General features: G+C 38.2%; 1 protein-coding gene across 3 annotated transcripts in view; it reads right to left on the bottom strand.

Annotated features, from left to right (window-relative positions):
* Nucleotides 1–2815: 2815 nt before the first annotated feature.
* PELI2 (pellino E3 ubiquitin protein ligase family member 2) overlaps nt 2816–27821 on the bottom strand; it is a 206388-nt gene continuing 181382 nt past the window's right edge. For all 3 annotated transcript variants that reach the window (XM_013993445.3, XM_084981928.1, XM_084981925.1), the window contains one exon: nt 2816–7490. In XM_013993445.3, the coding sequence (XP_013848899.3) occupies nt 6924–7490 (567 nt within the window). In that variant the 3' untranslated portion in view covers nt 2816–6923. The remainder of the gene's footprint in view (nt 7491–27821) is intronic.

Here is a 27821-nt window from a genome sequence, read left to right as displayed (position 1 = left end):
CTTAAAGCCCACCATCCTGGAGCCTAGAGGCTGTTGGATGGGGTCAGGTCTTGGTACTAATGTCCAAAGAAAGATGTCAACCTTCAGATGAGTACTCTAGGATATATTTTCCATCAGCTTTTATATACAAAAATAGAACCATAGCTACCTCCTGCCTTTCCAGGAGAACCTCTAAGACAAGCAGGTAAATCTGGCTCAGACTACTATGAAGTCACAGCTTTTGTCCTAGGCCCTAGTGTGCATGAGAATTTTTGTCACCCTCCAAGAATGGAGTCTCTGTTTTCCCCAGTCCTGTGAAGATCCTGCAATCAAGACCCACTGGCCTTCAAAGCCAAATGCTTTGGGAGCTCTTCCTCCCATTTCCAGATCGCCAGGCTAAGGAACCTGACATGGGACTCAGAACTCTGACTCCCATAGGAGAACTTCTGTGACAAAATTATTCTCCAGTTTGTGGGTTGCCCACTGGGGTGGGGGTGGAGGCTATGGGGTTGCTATATCGCGAGTACATCCCTCCTGCCATCTCATTGTGATTTCTTCTTTGGTTTTGGATGTAGAATATCTTTTTTTGGTAAGTTCCAGTCTCTTTTACTGATGGTTGTTCAGCAGCAAAATCAGTTGTGATTTTGGTGTTCGTGAGGGTAGAAGTGAGATCAAGTCCTTCTAGTCTGTCATCTTGTCTTCTCTCCCAGTTGTAGAATTTAAAATAATTCTACACTCTTACTCTACAAGAAACTAACTGGAAAACCAGTCAAATATCCTAATGCAATACAGAGTGATAATTCAGCTTGGTGTCCATTCAATCCATAAGGTACACTTTTCCATGTTAATAAATTCTAATAAACAGCATGAGACTTGGAGACTATCAAAAATATATGCACTTAAAATTGAGTAACATCTACCAAGTGAAAGAGTAGCATATAGCTGTCAATAGTCTTATTCTCAAATATATAGTCACAAATATATTTGCTATATAATTTTTCATAAAATAATGTTACCATTAAGTGGTCACCAACATGAAACCTGTTAAAATGTTTTAAGCCATCGAGGCTATGATACAGAGCTGTGCATAAGCAACAACAGTATATTTATGTAATAGGGTTTTGAACTACATGAACAACAATGGCCAATATTGGGCTCATGTTCATTTATTTCATTTAAAATAAATAATCTTGAAAATGTGTAACAATAAGTCCATAATGGCTAACACTTTTCAATTAAAAGCTCTCCTCAATTATTTAAAATATATTATATGAGAAAAAAGGGAAATCTTTTTAAATAAATCTAGAATATACCATATTACTTTTCAAGGTTATATTATATGGCCTTTTTTTTGGTAGTACATTTTCTGAGACTTAAGTTCTAAAGAAGACATGTTGGAAAATATCCTATGTTGCCAAACTCAGATTCAGCTGTTCACTGCTTAAAAGCTAATACTTAAGATATAAGTGTTGGTTAAAAAGGAAATATTGCTTTATTTAGGTCAGCAACCTAGGGAGGAGGTGGACTCTTGTCCAGAAACCGTATCACACTCTACAGTGTGCAAGGGCTCCAATTTTTCAAGACATTGTCAACACTGGTCTCTTAGCTTCTAAACTATTTAACACAGAGAAACAAATTTGTATGAAGTGGTATCTCATGGTTTAACTTCCATTTCTCTGGTGCCTAATGATGTTGGGAATTTTTATGTGCTTATTGGTCATTTATATCTTCAGGAGATCATCTACCCAAATCTTTTGACTGTTTAACTGGGTCACTGGTCCTTTTGATGACCTATGAGTTCTCCATGTATTCGGGATAAGATTCCCTTAATAGATTTATGATTTCCAAATATCTTCCCACATTTTGTGGGTTGTCTTCTTACTTTCTGGCGGTGTCCTTTGGTGCACAAAACATTTTAATTTTGAAGTCCAACTTAACATATTTTTTTCTTTTGTGGCTTTTGTTTTTTAGTGTCTAAGAAATCATTGACTAATTCAAAAGTCACAAAGGTTTACTCTGTTTTATAGTTTTAGCTCTCTGGTCCATTTCGAGTTAACTTTTGTGTATTGTATGAGGTAGGGGCCAACTTCATTCTCTTGCATGTGGCTATCTAGTTATCCCAGCTCCATTCATTAAATAGTATTTGTTCCCCATTAAATAGTTTTGGTACCCTTTTTTAAGTGGAATGAATCTCACAATTGAAACTTGCTTTTTTCTTTAATAATGCTTCTTACAATTCAAGGCATCTTAGATTTGCTAAAGTATCAGAATACTTTATCCTGAAATAAAAGCTATGTAAGTATGTATTTTCTTTTTCTTTCTTTGGTCGGGGGTGGGGATGAAAAATCTATTGTCTTAACAATACTAAGATTCCACAAATGTTTACGTGATGAGGGAAAAAAAACCTGTCAACTGCCTTTTCTTATGAGAGATGTACTAGTTTGAAGTTTGGAGTATTACGCATAATGCTTATGTTCTTAAAAGTGAATGAAGATTGTCACAAAGGTAGCAAGATAACTATAAGGACCATGAATAAAATCCATTAATTCTATAAGCCAGGTTAAATTTTCCTGGAAATTAGGTTTATTTGACAATGATGTAATGTCACAAATACAAACACCAATGGAATTTTTAAAATAAAAAAAAAAAACTGAGATTTTTCAGAAGCTAAATAAGCATTGTGCAGAATATAAAAGAATGATCAGCTCAACTGTTTGGGATCAACCTGGGAGTCTGAAAAGTGAAAAAATCAAATCTACTTTTGTATCAACTTCCTATTGTGTGTCCTGATGAACCAGTGACAGCCACAGAGTCTGAAGACAATGACTCACAAACATACTGAGATCCGTTTAATAGTTTTTGAAGACTTTTCCTGTAAAATGGCTTGTATTTCCACAGATACAATAGTGAAGAAATAAACTTTTCAATTTGACATGAAATATAAAAGAACAATTTTACAAATATAGCCATAAAATTTAACTGCTCATAACACTATACATGGTAAATATGACTACTCTCTTAGCTTCTAGACTATTTAATACAGAGAAACAAATCTGTCATCTCAGCTAAAAAGAAACAACTTCCCTTTCATTGAGTTTACTTTTGTTTAGAAATAAGTAGAACTGGAAAAATATTTACTTTTCCCCATTTTCCTCCAGGGGTTCTTCGTGAGGGTGAAAACTTGAGAAGATACAAGTTTTACTAACAAGAAATACTGAACCTTCTTTTGTTTTACTGCTTCAGTAATGTTTACGTTCTTTTAAATAGATCCTGGAGTTGTCTCATTGGCCTTTGACTGGGTCATAAAGAAATGACAACAGAGCTGTGTAGCACTACAGGAGGAACTTCATACCCTCTGCCTATGAAGGCCAAACTGTGGCGATGTAAGAGCTACAGCCAAGGGACCAGAGCTGGATCTGGCTTAAAATCAAAGTTCTGTGGTTTATCTATCAGAAATTCCATTGTTACAAGGCAGGATTGCATGGATAGCCAGCATTAACAATGTTGTGATCATATACTTCATGCAAATCCAAAGAACAGAATGGCTTTAAACAGAAAAGTTGATCAAAATCATAGAACTGCTGGTAATAATTCTGTAATCTATGTTAAATTAAGGAGAAAACATTCTCCTTTTTAAATTCTCAAAAAGTGCCTAAATAACAATACTGAGCTCCCCAAATGACAGGGGTTTCAATTTTTTTTTTTTAATGTACGCAAAAATAAAGCATTGAAGCTTCATGAAGAGTTCTCCTCAACTCTGCTGATAAAGTAGATGTAATAACTTAAAAAAATTTCCCTATTGATACTGGAAGTAAATTCTACTACAATCATGTGTATGCATGCCAGTTGCTGGCATATTTCTGCATCCAGATTCATTAGTCTCCTTAATGGAGCCCATCATTTTTCCAATGGCTTTCTCCTTTCTTTAAACCCTAACCCTGAAATTCTATAACCAGTTATATCACGTGGCTTCCCTGAGGCACAAAGGTACCAAACTCTATAATTAACTATCAAGGAATGATAAATATGCTATTTATATTAAAAGATTTTAATTCTTTTAGGCTACAGTTGGGGAAAAAAAAAAAACCCAGAAAGCTTAATACTTACTCTGCAGTGTGAACTGTAGCCCTTTTTGCAAAAAGTGAAACGAAATAAGGGAACTGTTGAGTTGCAGCATGCATGACCTGGCAGCACCGATTAGTAATAATAAAAAAATTCCAGACTAGAAAAATATTCAGAGTTCTATCCCATCACTCTGAATTTTTTTTTTTTTTTTTTTGTAGTAAACTAGCATAAACATCTGGAAAAAAAAAAAAACCAAACCTATGGGAATATATCACTGGGGCTTTTCTGGAAACCTAGTCACAAAAGGCATTTTGGTCAGGCTGAGATCAGGATAACTGGTCTGCAATTTCCTATGTATACACCTGGGGAGTGGGATTTGCCCTTGAACATCAGTAAGACATAAAAACCGACATGACCTCTGAGAAGTTACCTTTTCTGAGCTGTATTACTCTACTCTGAGCTAGAGTTCTTCTCATAAATGAAATTGCTCTCAACTCGGGGGAAAAATTCATTAGCCAAAGTTATAAGAAGATCTTATTAGAAGTGGCCAAGAGGAGCCTGGTTTTCTTCTGCAGACTTGCCAGCTTGCTATGGTTCCCTAGGCAGGGTGGGAGGAGACCTCACTGGGAAGTCAAAGAAAAAGGTATGGCACTAACAGGAGGTGGGTCACTGTTACCCCTTCCAAGAGCTTGGAATAGATTACACAAGTTTACTAAAACTGAAAGTCAGGAATTTTTCAGGTTGGAAGTTAACTTTATTTTGGGGCACATGTTGCATGTAGAACTACTAGACCCTGACATTCTGTAGTCCTTGAAATAGAAAAGTATACCGATTGTAACTTTCTTAGAAAAATTTTTGATAGGTAAAATCCAGCCTTTCTAGATGCAAGACCATTTATTTACAAGATACTTTTAGGGTATTAAGATTTCTCAACCCACTTTCAAGCCACAGAGCAAGAAAAGGGACCCTGTGCTTCCTTTATCATTTTTATGGAACCTAAAGCAGCACAAATTGAAAAGCCACGCTATTGGTGAAAGCTAATCATGGGAACCTTTAACTACATCAAAAGGCATTTGATACATGCTAGGACCAACTTCGTTTTTTTTCTTTCCTTTTCTGTCTGCAGGTTGAGCAAACTATACAGAATAGAGTAAGCTATTAATAAGAGCACTGTTATTGGATTTTCACGTCACTTCAAACTGCCAAAACACCTCATCATAAACAATAATCTCCACTGAAAAGTAAAGCTATTAAAAACAGAGGCTGAACTTTTTAGACATGAAGTCAACTTAAACACAGCAGTCACGACTGATCGATCTTATCACGTTAAGGAAAAGGATTTTCAAAATGGGTTAGAACGATTTGAAAATAGGCAAAATATTTGCTAGTAGGCAAACCATGGAAAAAACCAATTCAAATAGGAATACAGTATATTAGGGTCATATAAATTATATATCATTACAAAGGTTAAAAAAATGCAGCACAAATCTGCCACGGTCAATTTAAGAGGATGTTAATTTAAATAAATACTTGCTCCATGTGGCAGGAACCGATTTCATCCTAGCCAGCTCTGGCAGTTGCATGTCCTAAAGGATCATTATATTCTGGGAACAGGCATACACTGGTACTAAGCACAGAGAACGAATATCCAAGAATTACTATTCACAATGAAATGAAACTAACAGAGAGGGATGGTGGCGCTCATATGAAATTCTGATTTAATTATTTCTCAGTAAACACTCATTTGCTCTCTTGAAATCAGGAATTTCAAATGATCTCTGCAGCTGTACCACTTGGTGTTGTATATACCTAATGATCACATTTAAATTTAGTTTTATTTGCAAACATTTTCAAAACTTAACAGGGCTCCGTAAGCTGCAAAGGAAGGTGACAGACGGCAGAAAGGGAGGGAACAAAAATGACTATCATTGGGATATGCTGCTTTTGGGCTCCCAGAATTTTGGCTTTCTTGAGGGGAAAACAAAACAAAAAACAACTTAGAAAACCCCAACAAGTGGTTTTAAAATGTAATATCTTATTTTAAATCATCTTAAATAATCCAGTAAGCAAATAAAACTTGATGTTATTAATATCTGGGCCGTGTTGACCCTCAGTTAATGGATTTTTAGGACTTGTGGCATTTTAATCAACCAAACAATTCTGGCCATGCATGATGAGTATCAGAGACCAAAATAACAAAAGGCAGGCTAAAAAGGTATGGAAAATTCTTTGTTTGAAATGCCAAGGTATTTGATGAACATGTGTATAAAGTAATTAAATTCTACCAAAGTTACCAAAAAAAAAAAAAAAAAAAGGCAACATATGAAAAGAAAATCAGAAAAAAGTCCCGGATTTCAAAACAACCACCCGTGCCTAGGTCTCCTGTTCCCTGACATCACCTTGTAGAGCTGGCCCCCTATCTGGTCAGAGTTTAACCTCTATCAAGTATTTCCAGACATTGGGCATGGCGAACACACGCACCACGCAGCACTGAAGGTTGCAATTAAGAACCGACGACTTTTGAATAAACAGACTTCTACAATTTGTAAAAGAGGATTTAAAGTCTTGTCCAAGTTTAACCAAGAACACTTTCTGCCAGAACCCAAAGGTTAAAATAAAAGCATGGTGTTTTAAATCCAATAAAGACATTAGGGTTTAATCAAGCAGACGTCACTGACGATGCAGCTGTTTGGAGCATGCAACACACCACTGTTTTCGTCACTGCCTGCCATGTTTAGGCGCCGCGCCCCTCTTTCCTCCCAGCCTCAGGAACACCCTCCACTAAATAAACGGCATTACAAAAGGGTAAAATCTAGAGTTAGTGGCAAAACCTTCACAGTAACTTGTTAATAAAGTTGTAGATGGCTGTCAAGGGGGCGTCAGTCAACCGGACCTTGGAAAATCAATTTGATGCAGTTCTGTTCCCCAAGCAGCTGCGTGGCACAGAAAGGGCAGGCGGCATGAAAGGCGTGAGTTCCGTGAGGCAGCGGGATCTGAGACCAGTATTTTGCAGACTTCTCTGAGCACACGTGCCCACATGGGGTGAACGCATGAGTGGGCGGTCCTGCATCTACGTAAAAGCCCGCCTCGCAGCCCAGCCACAGGGGCACGTAGGGGCCCACAGTCCTGCACATGGGACACTCCCTCTCATTGGCCTCCGTGTCGCTCCGATGGCCCCAGTTGTGATAGCCGTGCACGTGGCCGCAGCTGAGGTATGCCCAGGGCTGCTTCTCCTCCACCACCTCTTTTCTGTTGATGCTGGGGAAGGCCAAGGTGTTGAGCCCCACTGGACACTGTGGCCGGGCCGCATTGATCTCCTGCCGGAGGGCTTCGATGTGCTTCTGGGTGGGTGTGTGAAAGAGGCCGTCTGCCGTCCTCCAGAGAAGTGTGGCCCCGCAGAGATCGATGAGGGAGCCGTCCTGCAGGACGTTGGTCTCACTTTCCACCTACAAGTGTGAAAGACATGCCCTTTAAAAGCAAGATTTGGCAAATCACATTTTCCCTCTTAAACACACACATCGTCTTTGAAGTAAACATGGGGGGCACTTTATCCCATGGCCTCCTTGAAAAATAGGATGAGGGTAGGTGAGCTAACCCTCCCTGCACCTTCCTTTCCTCATCTGAACACTTGATATAAATCATACACTCTATACATACAAAGGCCTAAGCACCAATATACTTATTTTACATGTTCAATTAATGTAGTGGTTATTTTTAAAATTTCTAAAAATGTTTATTAATTTGGCTAAGGACAAGCTCTTTTATAAACATTTCAGATATAAAGAAGCATTTATTTTAATCTATATTTTTAAAAATTTAACTTTTATTTTATACTGGAGTATAGTTTTGTTCTGTTTTGGCTGTGCTCACAGTATGCAGACATTTCCAGGGTCAGGGACAGAGCCTGTGCTACAGCTGTGACAATGCTGGATCCTTAACAGCTAGGCCACCAGGAATCTCCTATATTCAATATAACTGATTTACAATGTTGTGTTAGTTCTACATGTACAGCAAAGTGATACAGTTACACATACGCATATATACATTCCTTTTCTGATTCTTTTCCTATAGAAGTTATTACAGAATATTGAAGAGTTCACTATGCTATGCGGTTGATTTTTTTTTTTTTTTTTTTTGGTCTTTTTGTCTCTTTAGGGCCGCACCCAAGGCATATGGAGGTTCTCAGGCTATGGGTCCAAATCAGAGCTGTAGCCACTGGCCTACGCCACAGCCACAGCCATGCATGATCCGAGCCACGTCTGTAACCTACATCACAGCTCATGGCAACACTGGATCCTTAACCCACTGAGCAAGGCTGGGGATCAAACCCATGTCCTCTTGGCTGCTAGTTGGGTTCGCTAACCACTGGGCCACGAAGGGAACTCCCAGTTGATTATTTTACATAGAGTAGTGGGGATATATTAATCTCAAACTCCTAATTTATGCTTTCCCTCAATATTTCCCCTCTGATGACCATGCTTGTTTTTGAAGGCTGTGCTCCTTTCAAGTCTGTTTCTGTTAAGTTCATCTGTATCATTTTTTTGGATTCCACAGATAAGTGATATCATATGGTATTTATCTTTCTCTGACTTAATTTACTTAGTATGATAATCTCTAGGTACATACATGCTGCTGCAGATGGCATTATTTTTTGGCTTCTGAATGGCTGAGTAATATTCCACTGCATATATGCTCCATATCTTCTTTATCCATTCCTCTGTCGACGGACATTAAGCTTGTTTCCATGTCTTGGCTATTGTAAACAGTGCTGCAGTGAACACTGGGGTGAGTGTATCTTTTTGAATTACGGTTTTCTCCATATGTATGCCCAGGAGTGAGATTGCTGGATCATATGGTAGCTCTATTTTTAGTTTTTTAAGGGACCTCTATACTGTTTTCCATAGTGGCTACACCGAATTTATATGCCCACCAACTGTGTAAGAGGGTACTCTTTTCTCCACACACTCTCCAGCATTATTTGTAGAGTTTTAAATAATGACCATTATGACTGCAATAGCTTAATGCAGTTTTGATTTGTATTTCTCTAATAATTAGCCATGCTGAACAACTTTTCATGTGCTTTTTGACAACCTGTATATGTTCTCTGGAGGAATGTCTTCTGTTTTTGGCGGTGCACATTTTATTGTGGGTTTTTTTTAGTTTTTTATTTTTATTTATTTTCCCACTGTACAGCAAGGGGATCGAGTTATCCTTACATGTATACATTACAATTACATTTTTCCCCCACCCTTTGTTCTGTTGCAACATGAGTGTCTGGACATAGTTCTCAATGCTATTCAGCAGGATCTCCTTGTAAATCTATTCTAAGTTGTGTCTGATAAGCCCAAGCTCCTGATCCCTCCCACTCCCTCCCCCTCCCATCAGGCAGCCACAAGTCTTTTCTCCAAGTCTATGATTTTCTTTTCTGAGGAGATGCTCATTTGTGCTGGATATTAGATTCCAGTTATAAGTGATATCATATGGTATTTGTTTTTGTCTTTCTGGCTCATTTCACTCAGTATGAGATTCTCTAGTTCCATCCATGTTGCTGCAAATGGCATTATGCATTCTTTTTAATGGCTGAGTAGTATTCCATTGTGTATATATACCACCTCTTCCGAATCCAATCATCTGTCGATGGACATCTGTTTCCATGTCCTGGCTATTGTGAATAGTGCTGCAATGAACATGCGGGTGCATGTGTCTCTTTTAAGTAGAGTTTTGTCTGGATAGATGCCCAAGAGTGGGATTGCGGGGTCATATGGAAGTTCTATGTACAGATTTCTAAGGTATCTCCAAACTGTTCTCCATAGTGGCTGTACCAGTTTACATTCCCACCAACAGTGCAGGAGGGTTCCCTTTTCTCCACAGCCCCTCCAGCACTTGTTATTTGTGGATTTATGAATGATGGCCATTCTGACTGGTGTGAGGTGATATCTCATGGTAGTTTTGATTTGCATTTCTCTTATAATCAGCGATGTTGAGCATTTTTTTTCATGCGTTTGCTGGCCATCTGTATATCTTCTTTGGAGAAATGTCTATTCAGGTCTTTTGCCCATTTTTCCATTGATTGATTGGCTTTTTTGCTGTTGAGTTGTATAAGTTGTTTAATTAAAACATAGTTGATTTACAAATGTGGTGCCAATTTCTGCTGTACAGCAAAGTGACCCAGTCATACATATATTCTTTTTAAAAATATTTTCCACCATGGCCTATCCCAGGTGATTGGATATAGTTCTCTGTGCTATTCAGTAGGACTTTATTGTCTATCATACTTTATTCTGTACATTAATTTTGTATTCTAAATGTAACAGTTTGCATCCATTAACCCCAAACTCCCAGTCCATCACACTCCCTATCCTCTCACTGTGGCAACCACAAGTCTGTTCTCCATGTCTGTGTTTCTGTTTTATAGATAGGTTAATGTGTGCCCTATTTTAGATTCCACATATAAGTGATACCATATGGTATTTGTCTTTGTCTTTCTGACTTCATTTAGTATGAGAACTAGCTGCATCCATGTTACTGCAAATGGCATTATTTTATTTGTTTTTATGGCTCAGAAGTATTCCATTGTGTGTGTGTATGTATCATATATCCTTTTTTTGAAGTTTTTATTTTTAAATTTTTAATTTTTTATGATTGATTTACAATGTTCCGTCAACTTCTGTTGTACAGAAAAGTGACCCAGTCATACACATATATACATTCTTTTTCTCACATTATCCTCCATCATGTCTCATTACAAGTCATTAGATATATAGTTTCCTGTGCTATACAATAGGATCTCATTGCAGGATCCCATTGCCTGTCCACTCCAAATGAGAGTTTTCATCTACTAACCCCAGATTCCCAATCCATCCCACTCTCTCCCAATCTGCCCTGGCAAACATAGGTCTGTCCTACATGTTCACAATCTTTTCTGTTTTGTAGCTAGATCATTCATGCTGTATTTTAGACTCCACCCATAAGTGATAGCATATGATGTCTGTCTTTCTTTTTCTGACTTACCTCACTCAGTATGAGTCTCCAGTTCCATCCATGTTGCTGCAAATGGCATCATTATGTTGTCATTTTTTATGTCTCAGTAGTATTCCATTGTATGTATGTACCACATCTTCCTAATCCATTCATCCATCAATGGGCATTTAGGTTGTTTCCATGCCTTGGCTATTGTGAACAGTGCTGCAATGAACATATGGATGCATGTATCTTTTTCAATTAAATTTTTGTTTGGATATATGCCCAGGAGTAGGATTGCTGGATCATATGGTAGTTCTATATTTAGTTTTCTGAGGCACCTCCATACTGTTTTCCATAATGGTTGTACCAATTTACATTCGCACCAACATTGTAGGAGGGTATCCTTTTCTCCACATCTTCTCCAGTATTTGTTACTTGTTGACTTGTTAATGATGGCCACTCTACTTGTGTGAGGTAGTACCTCACTGTAGTTTTCATTTGCATTTCTCTAATAATTAGTGATGTTGAGCTTTTTTTATGTGCCTGTTGGCCATCTGTCTGTTTTCTTTGGTGAAATGTCTATTTAGGTCTTCTGCCTATTTTTTAATTGGGTTGTTTGCTTTTTGTTGTTGAGTTGTATGAGTTGTTTGTACATTTTGAAGATTAAACCTTTGTCGGTTGAGTCATTTGAAAAATTTTCTCCCCTTCTGTGGGTTGTCGTTTTGTTTTTTTAATGGTTTTCTTTGCTGTGCAGAAGCTTTTGACTTTAATTAGGTCCCACTGGTTTGTGTTTTTATTGTCTTTATTCTAGGAGGTGGATCAAACAAGATGTTGCTGTGATTTATGTCAAAGAACATTCTGCCTATGTTTTCCTCTAGGAGTTTTACAGTGCCTGGCCTTACATTTAGGTCTTTAATCCATTTTGAGGTTTTGTGTGTGAGTGTGTGTGTGTGTGTATGGTGTTAAACAATGTTCTAATTTCATTCTCTTACATGCAGTTGTCCAGTTTTCCCAGCACCATTTATTGAAGAGACTTTCCTTCACTGTATGTTCTTGCCTCCTTTGTCATAGATTAGTTGGCCATAGGTGTTTGGGTTTATTTCTGGGCTTTCTATCCTGTTCCACTGATCTGTATGTCTATTTTTGTGCCAATACCATACTATCTTGATAACTGTAGCATTGTAGTAGAGTCTGAAGTCAGGGAGCCTGATTCCTCCAGTTCCGTTTATTCTTTTCAATATTGCTTTGGCTATTCGAGGTCTTTTATGTTTCCATACAAATTTTAAAATATTTTGTTCCAGTTCTATAAAGAATGTTATTGGTAATTTGATAGGGATTGCATTGAATCTATAGATTGCGTTAGGTAATACTGTCATTTTGACTATACTGATTCCTTCAATCCAAGAGCGTGGTATATTTTTCCATCTATTTTTGTCTTTGATTTCTTTCATCAATGTCTGTTTTCAGAGTACAGGTCTTTTGTCTCTTTAGGTAGGTTTATTCCTAGGTATTTTATTCTTTTTGATGTAGTGGTAAATGGGATAGTTTCCCTAGCTTCTCTTTTGGATCTTTCATTGTTAGTATATAGAAATGTAATCAATTTCTGTGTATTAATTTTGTATCCCGCAATTTTACCAAATTCATTGATGAGCTCTAATGGTTTTTTGGTAGTGTCTTTAGGATTTTCTAGGTATAGTATTATGTCATCTGCAAACAGTGATAGTTTTACTTCTTTGCCAATTTGTCTTTTTTTTTCTTTTTTTTTTGCCTTTTCTAGGGCCGCTCCTGTGGCATATGGAGGTTCCCGGGCTAGGGGTCTAATCAGAGCTGTAGCTGCCCGCCTACACCACAGCCACAGCAACGCAGGATCCAAGCCGCATCTGTGACCTACACCACAGCACACGGCAATGCTGGATCCTTAACCTACTGAGCAAGGCCAGGGATGGAACCCACAACCTCATGGTTCCTAGTCAGATTCGTTAACCACTGTGCCACGACGGGAACTCCTTTTCCAATTTGGATTCCTTTTATTTTTTTTTCTTCTCTGACTGCCATGGCTTGGATTTCCAAGACTACGTTGAATAACATTGGTGAAAGACGACATCCTTGTCTTGTTCCTGATCTTACTGGAAATGCTTTCAGTTTTTCACCACTGAGAATGATGTTAGCTGTGGGTTTATCATAAATGGCTTTATTATATTGTGGCAGTCCCCCTCTATGCCCACTCTCTGGAGAGTTTTTATCAGGAATGTGTGTTGAATTTTGTCAAAAGCTTTTTCTGTGGTTATTGAGATGATCATATGGTTTTTATTTTTCACTTTGTTGATGTGGTGTATCACATTGATAGATCTGTGGATATTGAAGAATCCTTGCATTCCTGAGATAAATCCTACTTGATCATGGTGTATGATCTTTTTAATGTATATTTTTATGTGGTTTGCTAATATTTTGTTGAGGATTTTTGTATCTATGTTCATCATTGACATTGGCCTATAGTTTTCTTTCTTTCTTTTTTTTTTTTGTAGTATCTTTGTCTGGTTTTGGTATCAGGGTAATGGTGGCTTCATAGAATGAGCTTAGGAGTGTTTCTTCCTCTACAATTTTCTAGAAAAGTTTCAGAAGAAGAGGTGTTAACTCTTCTTTGAATGTTTGATAGAACTCAGCTGTGAAGCCATTAGGTCCTGGACTTTTGCTTTTTTGGAAGTTTTTTAATCACATTTTCAATTTCAGTACTTGTGATTGGTCTATTCATATTTTCTATTTCTTCCTTGTTCAGTCTTGGTAGGTTGTACCTTTGTAAGAATCTGTCCATTTCTTCCAGGTTGTCCATTTTATTGGCATACAGTTGCTCACAGTAGTCTCCCATGATCTGTTGTATTTCTGCAGTGTCAGTTGTAACATTTCCTTTTTCATTTCTAATTTTATTGCTTTGAACCCGCTCCTTTTTTTCCTTGATGAATCTGGCAGATGGTTATTCTTAATCCATTCATCAATGGACACTTAGATTGTTTCCATGTCTTGGCTATTGTCAATAGTGCTGCTATGAACGTATGGGTGCAAGTATCTTTTTGAATTACAGTTTTGCCCGAGTATATGCTCAGGAGTGGGACTGCTGGATCATATGATAGTTCTGTATTTAGTTTTCTGAGGAAACTCCATACTATTTTCCAAGGTGGTTGTGTTCCCTTTTCTCCATGCCCTCTTCAGCCTTTGTTATTTGTAGACTTATTAATGATGGCCATTTGACTGGTGTGAGGTGGTACTTCATTGTAGTTTTGATTTGCATTTCTCTAGTAATTAGTGATGTTGAGCATCTTTTCATGTGCCTACTGACCATCTGTATGTCTTTTTGGGAGAAATGTCTATATTTATGTCTTCTGCCCATTTTTCCATTAGGTTTTGTTGTTATTGTTGAGTGAGTTGTTTCTACATTTCAGAAGTTATGCCCTTGTTGGTTGCATGGTTTGCAATTATTTTTTCCCATTCCCTACACTGTCTTTTTGATTTTTTATTTCCTTTGCTCTGCAAAAGTTTGTAAGTTTGATTAGGTTCCATTCATTTATTTTTGTTTTTATTTCTGTTTCCTTGGGAGACTGACCTAAGAAAACATTTGTACAGTTTGTGTCAGAGAATGTTTTGCCTATGTTCTCTTCTAGGAGTATTATGGTGTCATGTCTTATGTCTAAATCTTTAAGCCATTATGAGTTTATTTTTGTGCATGATTTGAGGGTGTGTTCTAGTTTCAATAATTTACATGCAGTTGTCCAGTTTTCCTTCTCACTTATTGAAGAGACCATCTCTTCTCCACTGTATAATCCTTCCATCTTTGTCATAGATTAATTGGGCATAGGTACATAGGTTTATTTCTGGTCTTTCGCTCCTGTTCCATTGATCTAGATTTCTGTTTTTGTGCCATTGCCATTCTGTTTGGATAACAGTAGCCTTGTAGTATAGTCTAAACCATGGAGTTAGATTCCTCCAGCTGTTACTCCTTATCAAGACTTCTTTAGCTAGTTGGGGTCTTTTGTATTTTCATATAATTAAAAAAAATTTTGTTCTAGTTCTGTGTAAAATGCCATTGGTAACTTGATAGGGATTGCACTAAATTTGTAGATTGCCCTGTGTAGTGTAGTCATTTTGACAATACTAACTCTTCCACCTGAAGAGCATGACATATATCTTTCCATCTATTTGTGTCATCTTGGCTTTTTTCATCCACTGTATTACGTTTTCAGAGAATGGGTCTTTTGCCTCCTTAGGTAGATTTATTCCTAGGTGTTGTATTCTTTTTGTTAAGTGGGATTGTTTCCCTAATTTCTTTTTCTGATCTTTTTGTTGTTAAAAGTGTAGAAATGCAAGAGATTTCTGTATATTAATTTTGTATCTAGCAAATTTTCCAAATTCATTGAGCTCCAGTAGCATCTTTAGGAATTTATATGTATCATATCATGTAATCTACAGACAGTGATAGTTTTACTTCTTCTTTTCCAATTTAGTTTCCTTTTATTTTTCTTCTCTGACTGCATGGCTAGGACTTCCAAAACTATGTTGAATAAAAGTTGTGAGAGTGGACATTCTGTTTTGTTCCTGACCTTAGCAGAAGTGCTTTCAGCTTTTCACCATTGAGTATGATGTTAGCTGTGAGTTGGGCATATATGTTTAGGTTTGACAACAGGCCAAGACATGGGCCATTTAACCCCAATGTGTGAAGTTGTTTTCCCTACCAGGGAATGGTAGATAAATACAATAGGCACTGGGCATAGACATGAGGAATGCTGGTACAGTTTATACCTAGCAACTAGAAACAAATTAGGAAAATATGGGGCTGCTGCAGAAGGCCAACCAATTGTGAACTGATATGTCTATTAGCCCTACCCCAAACAGTGTAGATGTCATGGCCTCTATTTCTATTGTGATCTGTTCCTTTGATCTGACCACAAAGACTAAAAAGATCTTCTTTAGAAACCTTTGATAATATAATTTCACTTTGCTAATGAAAAATAGTTAGAGCTAAAAAAGAGATTTCTATAGGTAACAAGCTTGCTCTTTTATGTTCCATAAGAATTAGGTCATAGTTATAAGTACATTAAATACTGAGAAGTCAAGTGGAAAGTGCAAGAAAAAAAAACCATTGTGAATGTCCCCATGATTCACAAAATCATGAGGACAGAGTTGATGGATTGGAAAGTTAAAAAAATCAAAGGATGTATGACACATATTAACAGGAAATAAAAAATGTATATAAGCTAAGCCTGTGAAATCAATAAATGAGCAGTCCCACGTAAATGCTGGGTCTGTGTCCATTCTTTCGCTGATGCTGCCCATCCTTCAGGAAACCCTGGACCTACTGGAGCTGGACTCCAGCATGTTTCTTGAAAGTTTTTATTTTTTATTTTTAAAAATATAGTTGATTTACAACGTTGTGCCAATTTCTGCTATACAGCAAAATGACCTAGTCATATATATATACACATTCTTTTTCTCATATTATTCACCATCATGTTCCATTACAAGTAATTGGACATAGTTTACTATGCTATACAGCAGGACCTCATTGCTTAACCATTGGAAATGTAATAGTTTGCATCTAGTAACCCAAAATTCCCAGTCCATCCCCACTCCCTCCCCCTACCACCAAAGTCTGCTCTCCAAGTCCATGAGTTTACCTCTTTTCTGAAGATAGCTTCATTTATGCCGTTTATTAGATCCTAGATATGTGGTATCATATGTTATTTGTCTGTCTCTTTCTGACTTACTTTACCTTAGTATGAGAGTCTCTAGTTCTATCCATGTTGCTGCATTACTGTGTTCTTTTTTATGGATGAGTAGTATTCCACTGTATATATATACCAAATCTTAATTCCATTCATCTATCAATGGACATTTATGTTGTTTCTATTTCTTGGCTATTGTGAATAGTGCTGCAATGAACATGGGGGTGCGTGTGTCTTTTTCAATGAAAATTTTGTCTGGATATATGCCCAGGAATGAGATTTCTGGGTCATATGGTAGTTCTATATTTACTTTTCTGAGGTACCCCCCTACTGTTTTCCATAGTGGTTGTACCAATTTACCTTCACACCAACAGTGTAAGAGGGTATCCTCTTCTCCACATTCTCTCCAGTATTTGTTATTTGTTGACTTGTTAATGATGGCCATCCTGACTGGTTTGAGGTGTTATCTCACTGTAGTTTTGATTTGCATTTCTCTTAATAATTATTGATGTTGAGAATTTTTTCATGTGCCTGTAGGCCATTTGCGTATCTCTGGAGAAATGTCTACTCAGGTCTTCTGCCCATTTTTCAGTTGGGTTGGTTTTTTTGCTGTTGTTGTATAAGTTGTTTGTATATTTTGGAGATTAAGCCCTTATTGGTCACATCATTTGCAACTATTTTCTGCCATTGCGCAGATTGTCTTTTTTTCTTTTTTTAAAATTTCCTTTGCTGTGCAAAAGCATCTATGTTTGATTAGGTCCCATTGGTTTATTTTTATTTTTATTTTTATTTCTGTTGCCTTTTGGAGACTGACCTAAGAAAACATTTGTACATTACCTTCTAGGAGTTTTATGGTGTCTTGTCTTAATGTTTAGGTCTTTAAGCCATTTTGAGTTTATTTTTGTGCATGTTGTGAGGGTGTATTTCAGTTTCATTGATTTACATGCAGCTGTCCAGTTTTCCAGCACAACTTGCTGAAGAGACTGTCTTCTTCCCATTTTATATTCTTGCCTCCTTTGTCAAAGATTAATTGACCATAGTTGTCTGGGTTTATTTTTGGGTTCTCTGTTTTTTTTTCCATTGGTCTGTATGTCAGTTTTGATACCAGTACCATACTGTCTTGATCAGTGTAGCTTTGTAATACTGTCTGAAGTATGGGAGAGTTAAGCCTCCTGCTTGGTTTTTGTTCCTCAGGATTGCTTTGGCAATTCTGGGTCTTTTATGGTTCATATAGATTTTTGGATTGTTTATTCTAGTTCTGTGAAAAATATCCTGGGTAATTTGACAGGCAGTGCATTCTATCTGTAGTTTACTTAGGATAGTATGGCCATTTTAACAATATTAATTCTTCCAATTCAAGAGCATGGAATATCTTTCCATTTCTTTGAATCCTCTTTAATTTATTTGATTAATGTCTTATAGTTCTCAGCATATAAATCTTTCACCTCCTTAGTCAGGTTTTTTCCTAGGTATTTAATTTTTGGGGTGCGATTTTAAAAAAGTGTTATATTTTTATATTTCTTTTCTAATATTTCATTGTTAGTATACAGAAATACAACCAATTTCTGAATGTTAATCTTTTATCCTGCTACTTTGCTGAATTCATTGATCAGTTTGAGTAGTTTTGGTGTGGCGTCCTTATGGTTTTCTATATCATGTCATCACACAGAGTGACAATTTTACTTCTTCTCTTCCAATTTGGATAACTTTTAATTGTTTTGTTTGTCAGACTGCTGTGGTAGGATTTTCAATACTATGTTGAATAAAAGTGGTGAGAGTGGGCATCCTTGTCTTGTTATAGATTTTAGTGGTAAGGCTTTCAGCTTTTCTCCTTTGAGTATTATATTGGCTGTGAGTTTGTCATAAATGGTTTTGATTACATTAAGGTATGTTCTCTCTATACCCACTTTGGCAAGAGTTTTTATCATGAATGGATGTTGATTTTGTCAAATGCTTTTTCTGCATCTATTTAGATGATCATGTGTTTTGTTTTTTCCCCCTTTGGATTTTAGGACCACACTCATGGCATATGGAGGTTCCTGGGCTAGGGGTTGAATTGGCACTGTAGCTGCTGGCCACATCCACAGCAACATGGGAGTCAAGCTGCATCTGTGACCTACGCCACAGAAATGCAGGATCTAAGCCATGTCTGGACCTACACCACAGCTCACAGCAATGCTGGATCATTAACCCACTGAGCAAGGCCAGGGATTGAACATGTGCCCTCATGGGTACCAGTTGGATTCATTAACCACTGAGCCATGACAGGAACTCTGATCATGTGGTTTTGATTTTTCTCTTGTTAATGTGGTGTATGATATTGATTGATTTGTGTATGTTGAATCATCCCGCTGGACCTGGGGTAAATCCCACTTGGTTGCGGTGTGTGATCTTTTTTATATGTTGATGAATTCAGTTGGCTAGATTTTTGTTGAGAATTTTTGTGTCTATATTCACCAAAGATATTGGCCTATAATTTTTTTTGGTAGTATCTTTGATTTTGCTATTAGGGTGATGGTGGCTTCATAGAATGTCTTTGGGAGTGTTCCTTCTTCTTCAACATTTTGAAAAAGTTTAGCAATGATGGGTATGACTTCCTTGTATGTTTGGTTGAATTCGCCTGTGAAGCCATCTGGTCCTGGACTTTTGTTTGTAGGGAGGGTTTTTATGACATATTCAATTTCATTTCTAGTGATTGCTGGGTTTAATTCATTTATTTCTTCCTCATTCTGTTTGGGTGGGCTCTAAGTCTCTAGAAAGTTGTTCATCTACTTTGTCAAATTCATAGTATTCTCTTTTTGTTTTCTTCAGTATCTGTTGAGATTTCTTTTTCATTTCTTTTTTTCTTTGAGTTCTTTCTCTCCTCTTCTTGGTTATTCTGGCCAAAGGTTGGTCAATTTTGTTTACCCTTTCAAAGAAGCAGTTCTTGGTTTTATTGATTTTTTTCTATTGTTTTTCTAATCTATTTTATTGATTTCCTCTCTGATCTTTATAATTTCCTTCCTTTTGCTGACTTTAGGTTTTATTTGTTCTTCTTTTCCTAGTTGGTGGGTTAAGTTGTTGGTTTGAAATTTTTCTTCTTTTTTGAGGAAGGGCTGTATTGCTATGAACTTCCCTCTAAGCATTGCTTTGGCAACATCCCGTAGATTTTGAATGGTTGTTTCTTCAATATCATTTGTCTCAAGGTATTTTTTAATTTCCCTTTTGATTTCTTCATTGACCCATTGGTTTTTTAATAGCGTATTGTTTAGTCTCCATGTAGTCAGTTTTTTTTTTTTTCATTTCTTTTCCTGAGGTTGATTTCTAATTTCATGCCATTGTGGTCAGAGATGATACTTGAAATAAATTCTATAATCTTAAATTTGTTGAGGTTATTTTTGTGCCCCAGTATGTGGTCAGTCCTTGAGAATGTTCCATGTGTATTTGAAAACAATGTATATTCTGATTTTTTTTGGATGTAATGTCCTGAAAATGTCAATTGAATCTAACTTTTCTATCGTGTCATTAAGGATCTCTGTTGCCCCAGTGATTTTCTGTCTAGAGGATCTGTCCAGCGATGCGAATGGGGGTGTTAAAGTCTTCTACTATTACTGTATTCCCATCAATTTCTCCCTTTATGTCTGTTAGTATGTGTTGTATGTTTCTGGGTGCTCCTACTTTAGGGGCATATAATATTGATGACTGTAATATCCTCTTCTTGAATGGATCCTTTTATCATTAAATAGTGTCCTTTATCTTTTTATGGCCTTCACTTTAAAGTCCATTTTGTCTGATATGAGTATTGCAGCTCCTGCTTTCCTGTCTTTTCCATTTGCATGAAATATCTTTTTCCATCCCCTCACTTTCAATTTACATGTGTCCTTTGCCTTAAGGTGAGTCTCTTGTAGACAGCATATTGTAGGCTCTTACTTTTTAAAAAAATCAATCTGCCACTCTGTGTCTTTTGATTGGAGCAGTCAGTCCATTGTCATTTAAGGTAATTATTGATAAATATGTATTTATTGCCATGTTAAACCTTGTTTTCCACTTGTTCTATGTTTCTTCTTTTTCTTTTGGTTGAATGATTTCCCTTTATTTTATGCTTGTGTTCTCTTTTTTTTTTTTTTTTTTGTGGATGTAATGTTTGATTTGTGGTTGCCCTGTTTTTTTTAAGCATGTTAACCCCTTCCTGCATCTGCTTACTTTAGCCTGAGTGTCATACAGGCTCAAACACAGTCTTAAAAAAAAAGGATCTAGATTTTCTTACTTTCCTTCCTCACAAAATGATTTTGAAGTCCTTTCGTAACATCTTCATATCTGTCCTTTTGCTGTTTCTTGTGTTTACCATTGCTTTTACAATAGGTTTTTTTTCCCCCTTTTAGATTTGTATACTGGTTTATTTAAGAGATTGCTTTCCAATTGTGATTTCCTCCATCCTATTTTTTCTTACTTTGTTTTTATTTAGAGGAGCCCTTTCAGCATTTCTTTTAGAATGGTTTTAGTGTTGCTGTAGTTAGTTTTTGTTTGTTGGAGAAATTCTTTATTCCTCCTTCTATTTTAAATGAGATTCTTGCTGGGAAGAGTATTCTAGGCTGCAAATTTTTCTCTTTTAGAACTTTGAATATCTTGCCACTCCCTTTTGGCTATCATGTCTTTGGAGAGACATCAGATGATAGCTTTATGGGGGTTCCCTTATAATTAAGTCTTTGTTTTTCTCTTGCCGCCTTTAGAATCTTCTCTTTAACTTTTGTCATTTTTATTATGTCTTGGTTTTGGCCTGTTTGGGGCCCTCTGTGCTTCCTGTATTTTGAAATATGTTTCCTTTAGATTTGGAAAGTTTTCAGCCATCATTTCCTCAAATATATTTTCAATCCCCTTTCCTTTTTCTTTTCCTTCTGGAATCCCTATTATATGTAGATTGGCCCACTTTATATTATCCCATAGATCTCTTATATTGCTTTCATGTTTTTTTTAATTTGGTTTTTTGTCTGCTGTGCTGGTTGAGCGATTTCCATTATTCTATATTCCAAGTCACTGATTTGATCCTCTGCATTCATTCTACTCTTCAGTGCCTTTAACTCAGCTTGTTTCTCTGCAAATGAATTTTCTATTTTTTCTTGCTCCTCTTTCTTCTTTCTAGTTCCTTTCTAAAGTAACCTGCATATCTGCTCTTAATTCCTTCATACTCACTCTTAATTCCTTCAGTATTTTTACTGTCTCCTTTTTGAACTCAGTGTCTGTTAGCATGCTGAGGACTGTTTTAATGTTTGCTCCCTGAGGTGAATTCTCCTGTTCTTTTAACTGGGAATAGTTACTGAGTGTCTTCATTTTGCTTATATTTTTCTTATTCTGTGAGTTTAGGGAAAACAACTACTGTAGTCTTGGAATCTATTATATGCTTGAGCATCCCTGGGTATTTTATGAGAGCGTGCTTTTTATTTTTATGGTGCTGTGCATAGTTCCAGGGAGGAGGCAATGGGCAGAGCTAGTAGCTAGTGCCTGGTTGTTGGGCCATTGAGAGTGGCAAGGACCTGTGGGAAAGTGGACCCCCCAGTGCTCCTAGTTGCTGGGTCCTGAGGAGTGACAGTGATCAGGCAGATGTAGGTGTTGCCCAGATCATTTGGCAGTGGCAGCAGCAGGGTGAGTGCATTCCCAGGGGAGTGAGAGCAACAATGGGTGGTGCTCAATTGCAGTGCCCTCTTCTCTGCCAACCTCTGAGGTGCCTGGGGCCGCAGGTGGTGCCTGTTCACAGACTTCTAGTGGTGGTGGGCAGTGCTCACCTCTGGTGTCTGACTGCTGTGGTTCGTCCCCACTGCCTGTAGATCACACAAGAGGCACCACATCACGCTTAACCCCCCACTGCCCTTAGCCCACACTACAGGTGCCCAGCCACCCACCCACAGCTCACACCGGTAGCCTGTGCAAGTGGCACCTTGCCACCCATAGTCTGCTCCAGAGGCAGCCTGTACTCTGAGAGTCTGCTCATGTGCAGGGAAAAATATTCCTATGGTGGTCTGCCCCTCCTCCTCTTATCCTCCCCAACAATTGTGCCTTGCTTCTCCTGCAGGCCTAGATCTCCTCCAGGGTTCCCTCAGTTATGGTGCTCAGCCACACTGGTACACTGCTCCCTAGCCCCTCAGTTTGTCTTCACACAGCAACCCTAGTCCTCTCCCTGGAACTGACCTCTAGAGCCTGAGTCTCAGTGCCCAGCTCCTGCCCAAGCATCTCAGGCTGTGGTGTCCAGGGAGGCGGTCAGATGATCTATATGCTTTGCACTCTGCTTTGCCCTCTCCAGCCCAGCTGCTGCATTTTTCTCCCCGACTTGAGGTCCCTCTGTCTCAGCTGATCTCCCCATCAGTTAGGTGGCTTTCCAGGGTGTGGGTTCCTTTCCTCTTTAACAGCTGCCTCTCCAGAGTGCCAGTCCCACTCTGATTCCTTTTCTCTTCCTCCTTTTTTTTTTTTTTTCCTTTTTGTTCTACCCAGTTATGTGGCCCTTTTTGGAGGTCCAAGGTCTTCTGCCAACATTCAGTAGATGTTCTGTGTGAATTGTTCTACATGCGGATTTTTTTTTTTTTTTTTTTTGTCTCTTTAGGGCCAACACTAAAAAGGCATATGGAGGTTCCCAGGCTAGGGGTCGAATTGGAACTGTAGCTGCTGGCCTATGCCACAGCTACAGCAATGCCAGATCCAAGCTGCGTCTGTGACCTACACCACAGCTCATGGCCAACACTGGACCCATAACCCACTGAGTGAGGCCAGGGATTGAACCTGCAACCTCATGGTTCCTAGTCGGATTCGTTTCTGCTGTGCCATGATGGGAACTCCCAGATGGTTTTTTTTTTTTTTCATGTGTTTGTGGGAGAAGGTAAGCACCATATCTTACTCCTCTGCCATCTTGATCCTTCCCCCCCCCCTTTTTTTTTTCTTCAAGTTTGGTTAAAGGTTTATAAGTTTTACCTAAGGTTTATAAGTTCTGTTTATTTTTTTCTAAGAATCAGCTTTTAGTTTCATTGCTCTTTTCTATGATTTTCTTTGTATTTATTTCTGCTCTGATCTTTATGATTTCTTCTGCTAACTTGGGGTTTTGTCTGTTCTTTCTCTAGTTGCTTTAGGTATAAAGTTAGGTTGTTTGAGATTTTTCTTGTTTCCTGAGGTAAGACTATATTATAAACTTCCTTCATAGAACTGATTTTGCTGCATCCCATAGGTTTTGGATTGTCATGCTTTTGTTGTCATTTGTCTCCAGATATTTCCTGATTTCCTCTTTCATTTCTTCAGTGATCCACTGGTGGTTTAATCATCTTGTAGATGATTTCTAGTCTCATTGTGCCGTGGCTAGAAAAAAATACTTGACACGATTTTAATTTTCTTCAGTTTACCATGGCTGGCTTTGTGGCTCAGCATGTGATCTATCTTGGAGAATATTCTGTGTGCACTTGAGAAGAATATATTCTGTTTCTTTCGGAATGTACTATAAATATCATGTCCTCCTGGTCTAACATCATTTTAAGCCTGGGTTTCCTTATGGATTTTCTGTCTGGATGATCTGTCCATTGCTGTAAATGGGGTATTAAAATCCCCCACTATATATGAACATTCCCTGGGGCCTCTGCTACCAGTATCCTTGACCCCTCCCTCCATGAACCACAGCCAATCCCCACCTCCCGAGAAACCCACAGGTCAGTTTGGCCCAGGCTCCTACAGAATCACTGCTTTACCCTGGGTCCCAGTGCACATAAAACTTTGTGTATGCCCTCTAAGAATGGAGTCTTTCTTTTTCCCAGTCAAGAAAGACTTGTAGCTCCTGTACACAAGGCCTGCTGGCTTTCAAAGTCAAATGCTCTGGGGGCTCCTCCTCCCAGTGACAGACCCCCAGGCTGGGGAGCCTAACATGGGACTCAGAACTCTCACTTCTGTGGGAGAACCCCTGTGATATAATTATTTTCAAGTTTGTGGGTTGTCCACCCATTGGGTATAGGATTTGATTATACCACAAGAGTCTCCCCACTACCATCTTATTGTGGTTTCTGGTCTTCATAGAATATCTTTTTTGGTAGGTTCTTGTCTTTTTTTGTCAATGGTTGTACAGCAGTTAGTTGTGATTTTGGTGTTTTTGTGAGAGGGGGTGAGCTCAAGTCCTTCTACTTTGCCATTCTGTCTCCTCTTTCAGGACTTAAATAACGTGGTTATTTTAATGAAACTTCAGAAATTTCCTTAGATTTTTATATTTCCTCCTTATTAAGTCAATAACTCAACTACTCCTTGCTTTCTTAAGGGACAGGAGATATCCCACCACTCCACCTGTGAAAGATTCATACTCATTTTGACCAGAACCAATTTAGAAGACGCTTGTGGGACCTTGCAATAAATACTCCAGTGGTCCCAACCATTCCTAGTGACCCTCAGATTCACACAATTTATCATTTATCCTGCATTCCCAAGGTGTGGAGCAGAAGTGTTCACGATTAGCTTCGGAATAGCATTCAGAAGTGCTAAAGTGCTTAAAAGACTGAACAACAGCTGACAAGAAGCACAGTTGGATGTGGTCTGTAGTAACCTGACCCCTGCCTCCACATGCCACCTGTGCTCTATGGATGCACTCAGTTGAACTGCCCTCTGGCATGTGAATGAGTGACCTCTGCCTAGAATTCTATCATGGCTCACCCTATACTAGTCTACCTTTGAGCCTGGGCAGACTTTCACTCATCATTCAGGGTTCACTTGGATGGCACTTGCCTGGAAGTTGTCCTTTAATGACAAAAGCAGTCCTTCCTTAATAAAGTATCAAATACTTGTAGTTACAAAAAGTTAAAATTCCCCCAGGTGGTGATACTTTACAAGAAAAACACAATGACCCCTTTTGAATAGCCTATGTAAGCCTGCTGACGCTTCCTCCCACCCACTGCTACCCTGAGCACCTCCTGGTCTCCTACCCTCTTGCTGGATGTCAGGAGCCTCTTTTCCCTTCCCAACCACAGTTAATTCTCAGGTAATTCTGCATGTAACTATGCCTACAGAAGAATTCTGATGTAGTATGAAAGTGGAGTTTGAGCCATGCTGTTGAAGAACCTCTCTTTTCCTTCCTGCAGGGAAGCTCTTGGTAAATGTCTTATAAATTTTGAGTCTATGCTCAACTACTTTCCCCATATTCACACTCCCATGTCTAGGATTCTTATCCCTCTGAGGGACCCCTGTGTATTCCAATACCTTCTCTATGGTGGTCTTCATCACACAATATCCTAATGATTTGCCGCCTCACCTGTAACCTTTTTCAGACTTCACAAATTGAGGGCAGAGCCTGGGCATCCTGGTCACTGCCAGATTCCCAGCTTCTGCTTAGACATGGCAACCAATTATGGGCTGTTCTTGGTACAGAACGGTCCAGTCCATACTTGGTACTTACAGTAATCCTAAAGGATATGTACCAGCATTACTCCAATTACATGGATGTGAGGCTACGTACAGAGAAGCCAAGTCACTGTTTCAAGACCACAGAGCTATTTAGCGGTGAACCAGCATTTGGACCTATGGCCTGACTTCAGAACGATTAATACATAGTGGTTGCTCATACAGTAGCTTGTTTTCCCTCTTCTTGTCTTCCCTCTTATGTGCTCTATCTGTGAACAAAATATGTGAACCAGAATTGGCAAGAAAGTCAGCCTGTGATGTGCCCTCTAGCCTTTCCTGGATTCCAGCGCATGCTTTCCATCTACTCTGGTGATGGTGAGAGCCAGATGTGAACCCCTAAAGATGGTACTGAGCAGGGGCCAGGATTTCAGACATCCAATTAGGAGGACCTAAGTTTCAATCCTACCTACTGCTACCTCCTAACTCTGTACTTGGGCAATATTTTACTTCTCCATGCCACACCTCCCTCATCCATAAAATGGGGATCATTCCATTTCCTTGGCAAAGCTGCTGTGCAGATTAAATAAGCCCATGACTCTGAAATGTTAATGCAGTGCCTGGACCCAGCACTGACTTCTTATTGTTGTAAAAGATCAATAAGAAGTTTGGCCAACCTGAGTCAACTTTGTGTAAAATTATCCTATGATCAGAAATGAAAGTTATTCTCTTCCCGGTGAACAAGTTCTTGAAAAACATTTAAACAAAGCTTACTGAATTTGCTTGGCTTTTCTTAGAAAATGCTTCTCATATTTACTCAGCCATGATGCTCCAAGACTGAGCTTTATTATAAAATGCAGATGGTGTACCTAAGTGTAAACTAGAAATAAAAATAACAATTTCCTAAACACAGACATCCAGTAGAGAATAGCCAACCAATTAGTAAAACAGTCCCCCATCTTCTTTTTCCATCTTAGAATTATTTGGGTATCATCCTTCTCTCTGAAAAATGCTAGGTCACATCTTCTCTCCCTATATTTTTTCTAAGGTAGTTTGGAAGAAAACACTTGTTCCTTCTTGTTCTGTCTTCTACCTAACAATTAATTAAAAGTACTGGAGTGTGTAAAGTTTATTAACACCTTCTAGTCCTGTGTCACATGGCTGTTGCAAGGTCAGAAACTAAAAGCTCCCCATTTAAGGTATTATAATTATTATTCACAGAAGAAAGGGTTAAAAACACAACAGCTTTAGGGCAGTTGGGATAAGGAGTAGTATTTATAGGAAAAATATTAACATGCCGAGACAATGTACTATATGAACTATTTCAAGTAAAAAGCTGCAACTGTGCCTTTGGTGAATTATATAGGGAATTATATATTAATTTCTTCCTATGAACTCAAGAAATAAAAGCTAACTTAATTATTCTTTAGCACCAGAAAATAATTCTATAATTCCTAATTTTCACTAATTAGTCTTGGGACTGCTCAGGATTTTTCCAAATTAGTAAAGTTTTATAGTAAAAATAATTTTATTCTTCTGAAAGTGAATTTAAGCAGAATTCTGTGGTGAAGTATATAATAAGATTACACTCTTAAAGTAGTTAAGAGCACAAGATAAATTTTCTTCCACTCTTGGAGAAAAGCTTAATTATGAAAGGAATTTGGGCCATTTCCCCCTTTCTCTCCAGGGCTCAGAGAATTCTCCTTCTCCTGGGTCACTGGTACATAGCCTGTGAGTCTGTACAAAGGTCCTGAATTTCAAAGGGAGGAAAATGAC

The sequence above is a fragment of the Sus scrofa genome, chromosome 1 (genome assembly GCF_054392235.1).
Source record: "Sus scrofa isolate SSC_HxYL_T2T_F1_AM1 chromosome 1, Sscrofa_HxYL_maternal_Yorkshire_Landrace_v2.0, whole genome shotgun sequence".
Lineage (NCBI taxonomy): Eukaryota > Metazoa > Chordata > Mammalia > Artiodactyla > Suidae > Sus > Sus scrofa.
This window is presented reverse-complemented; position numbering and strand designations above follow the sequence as displayed.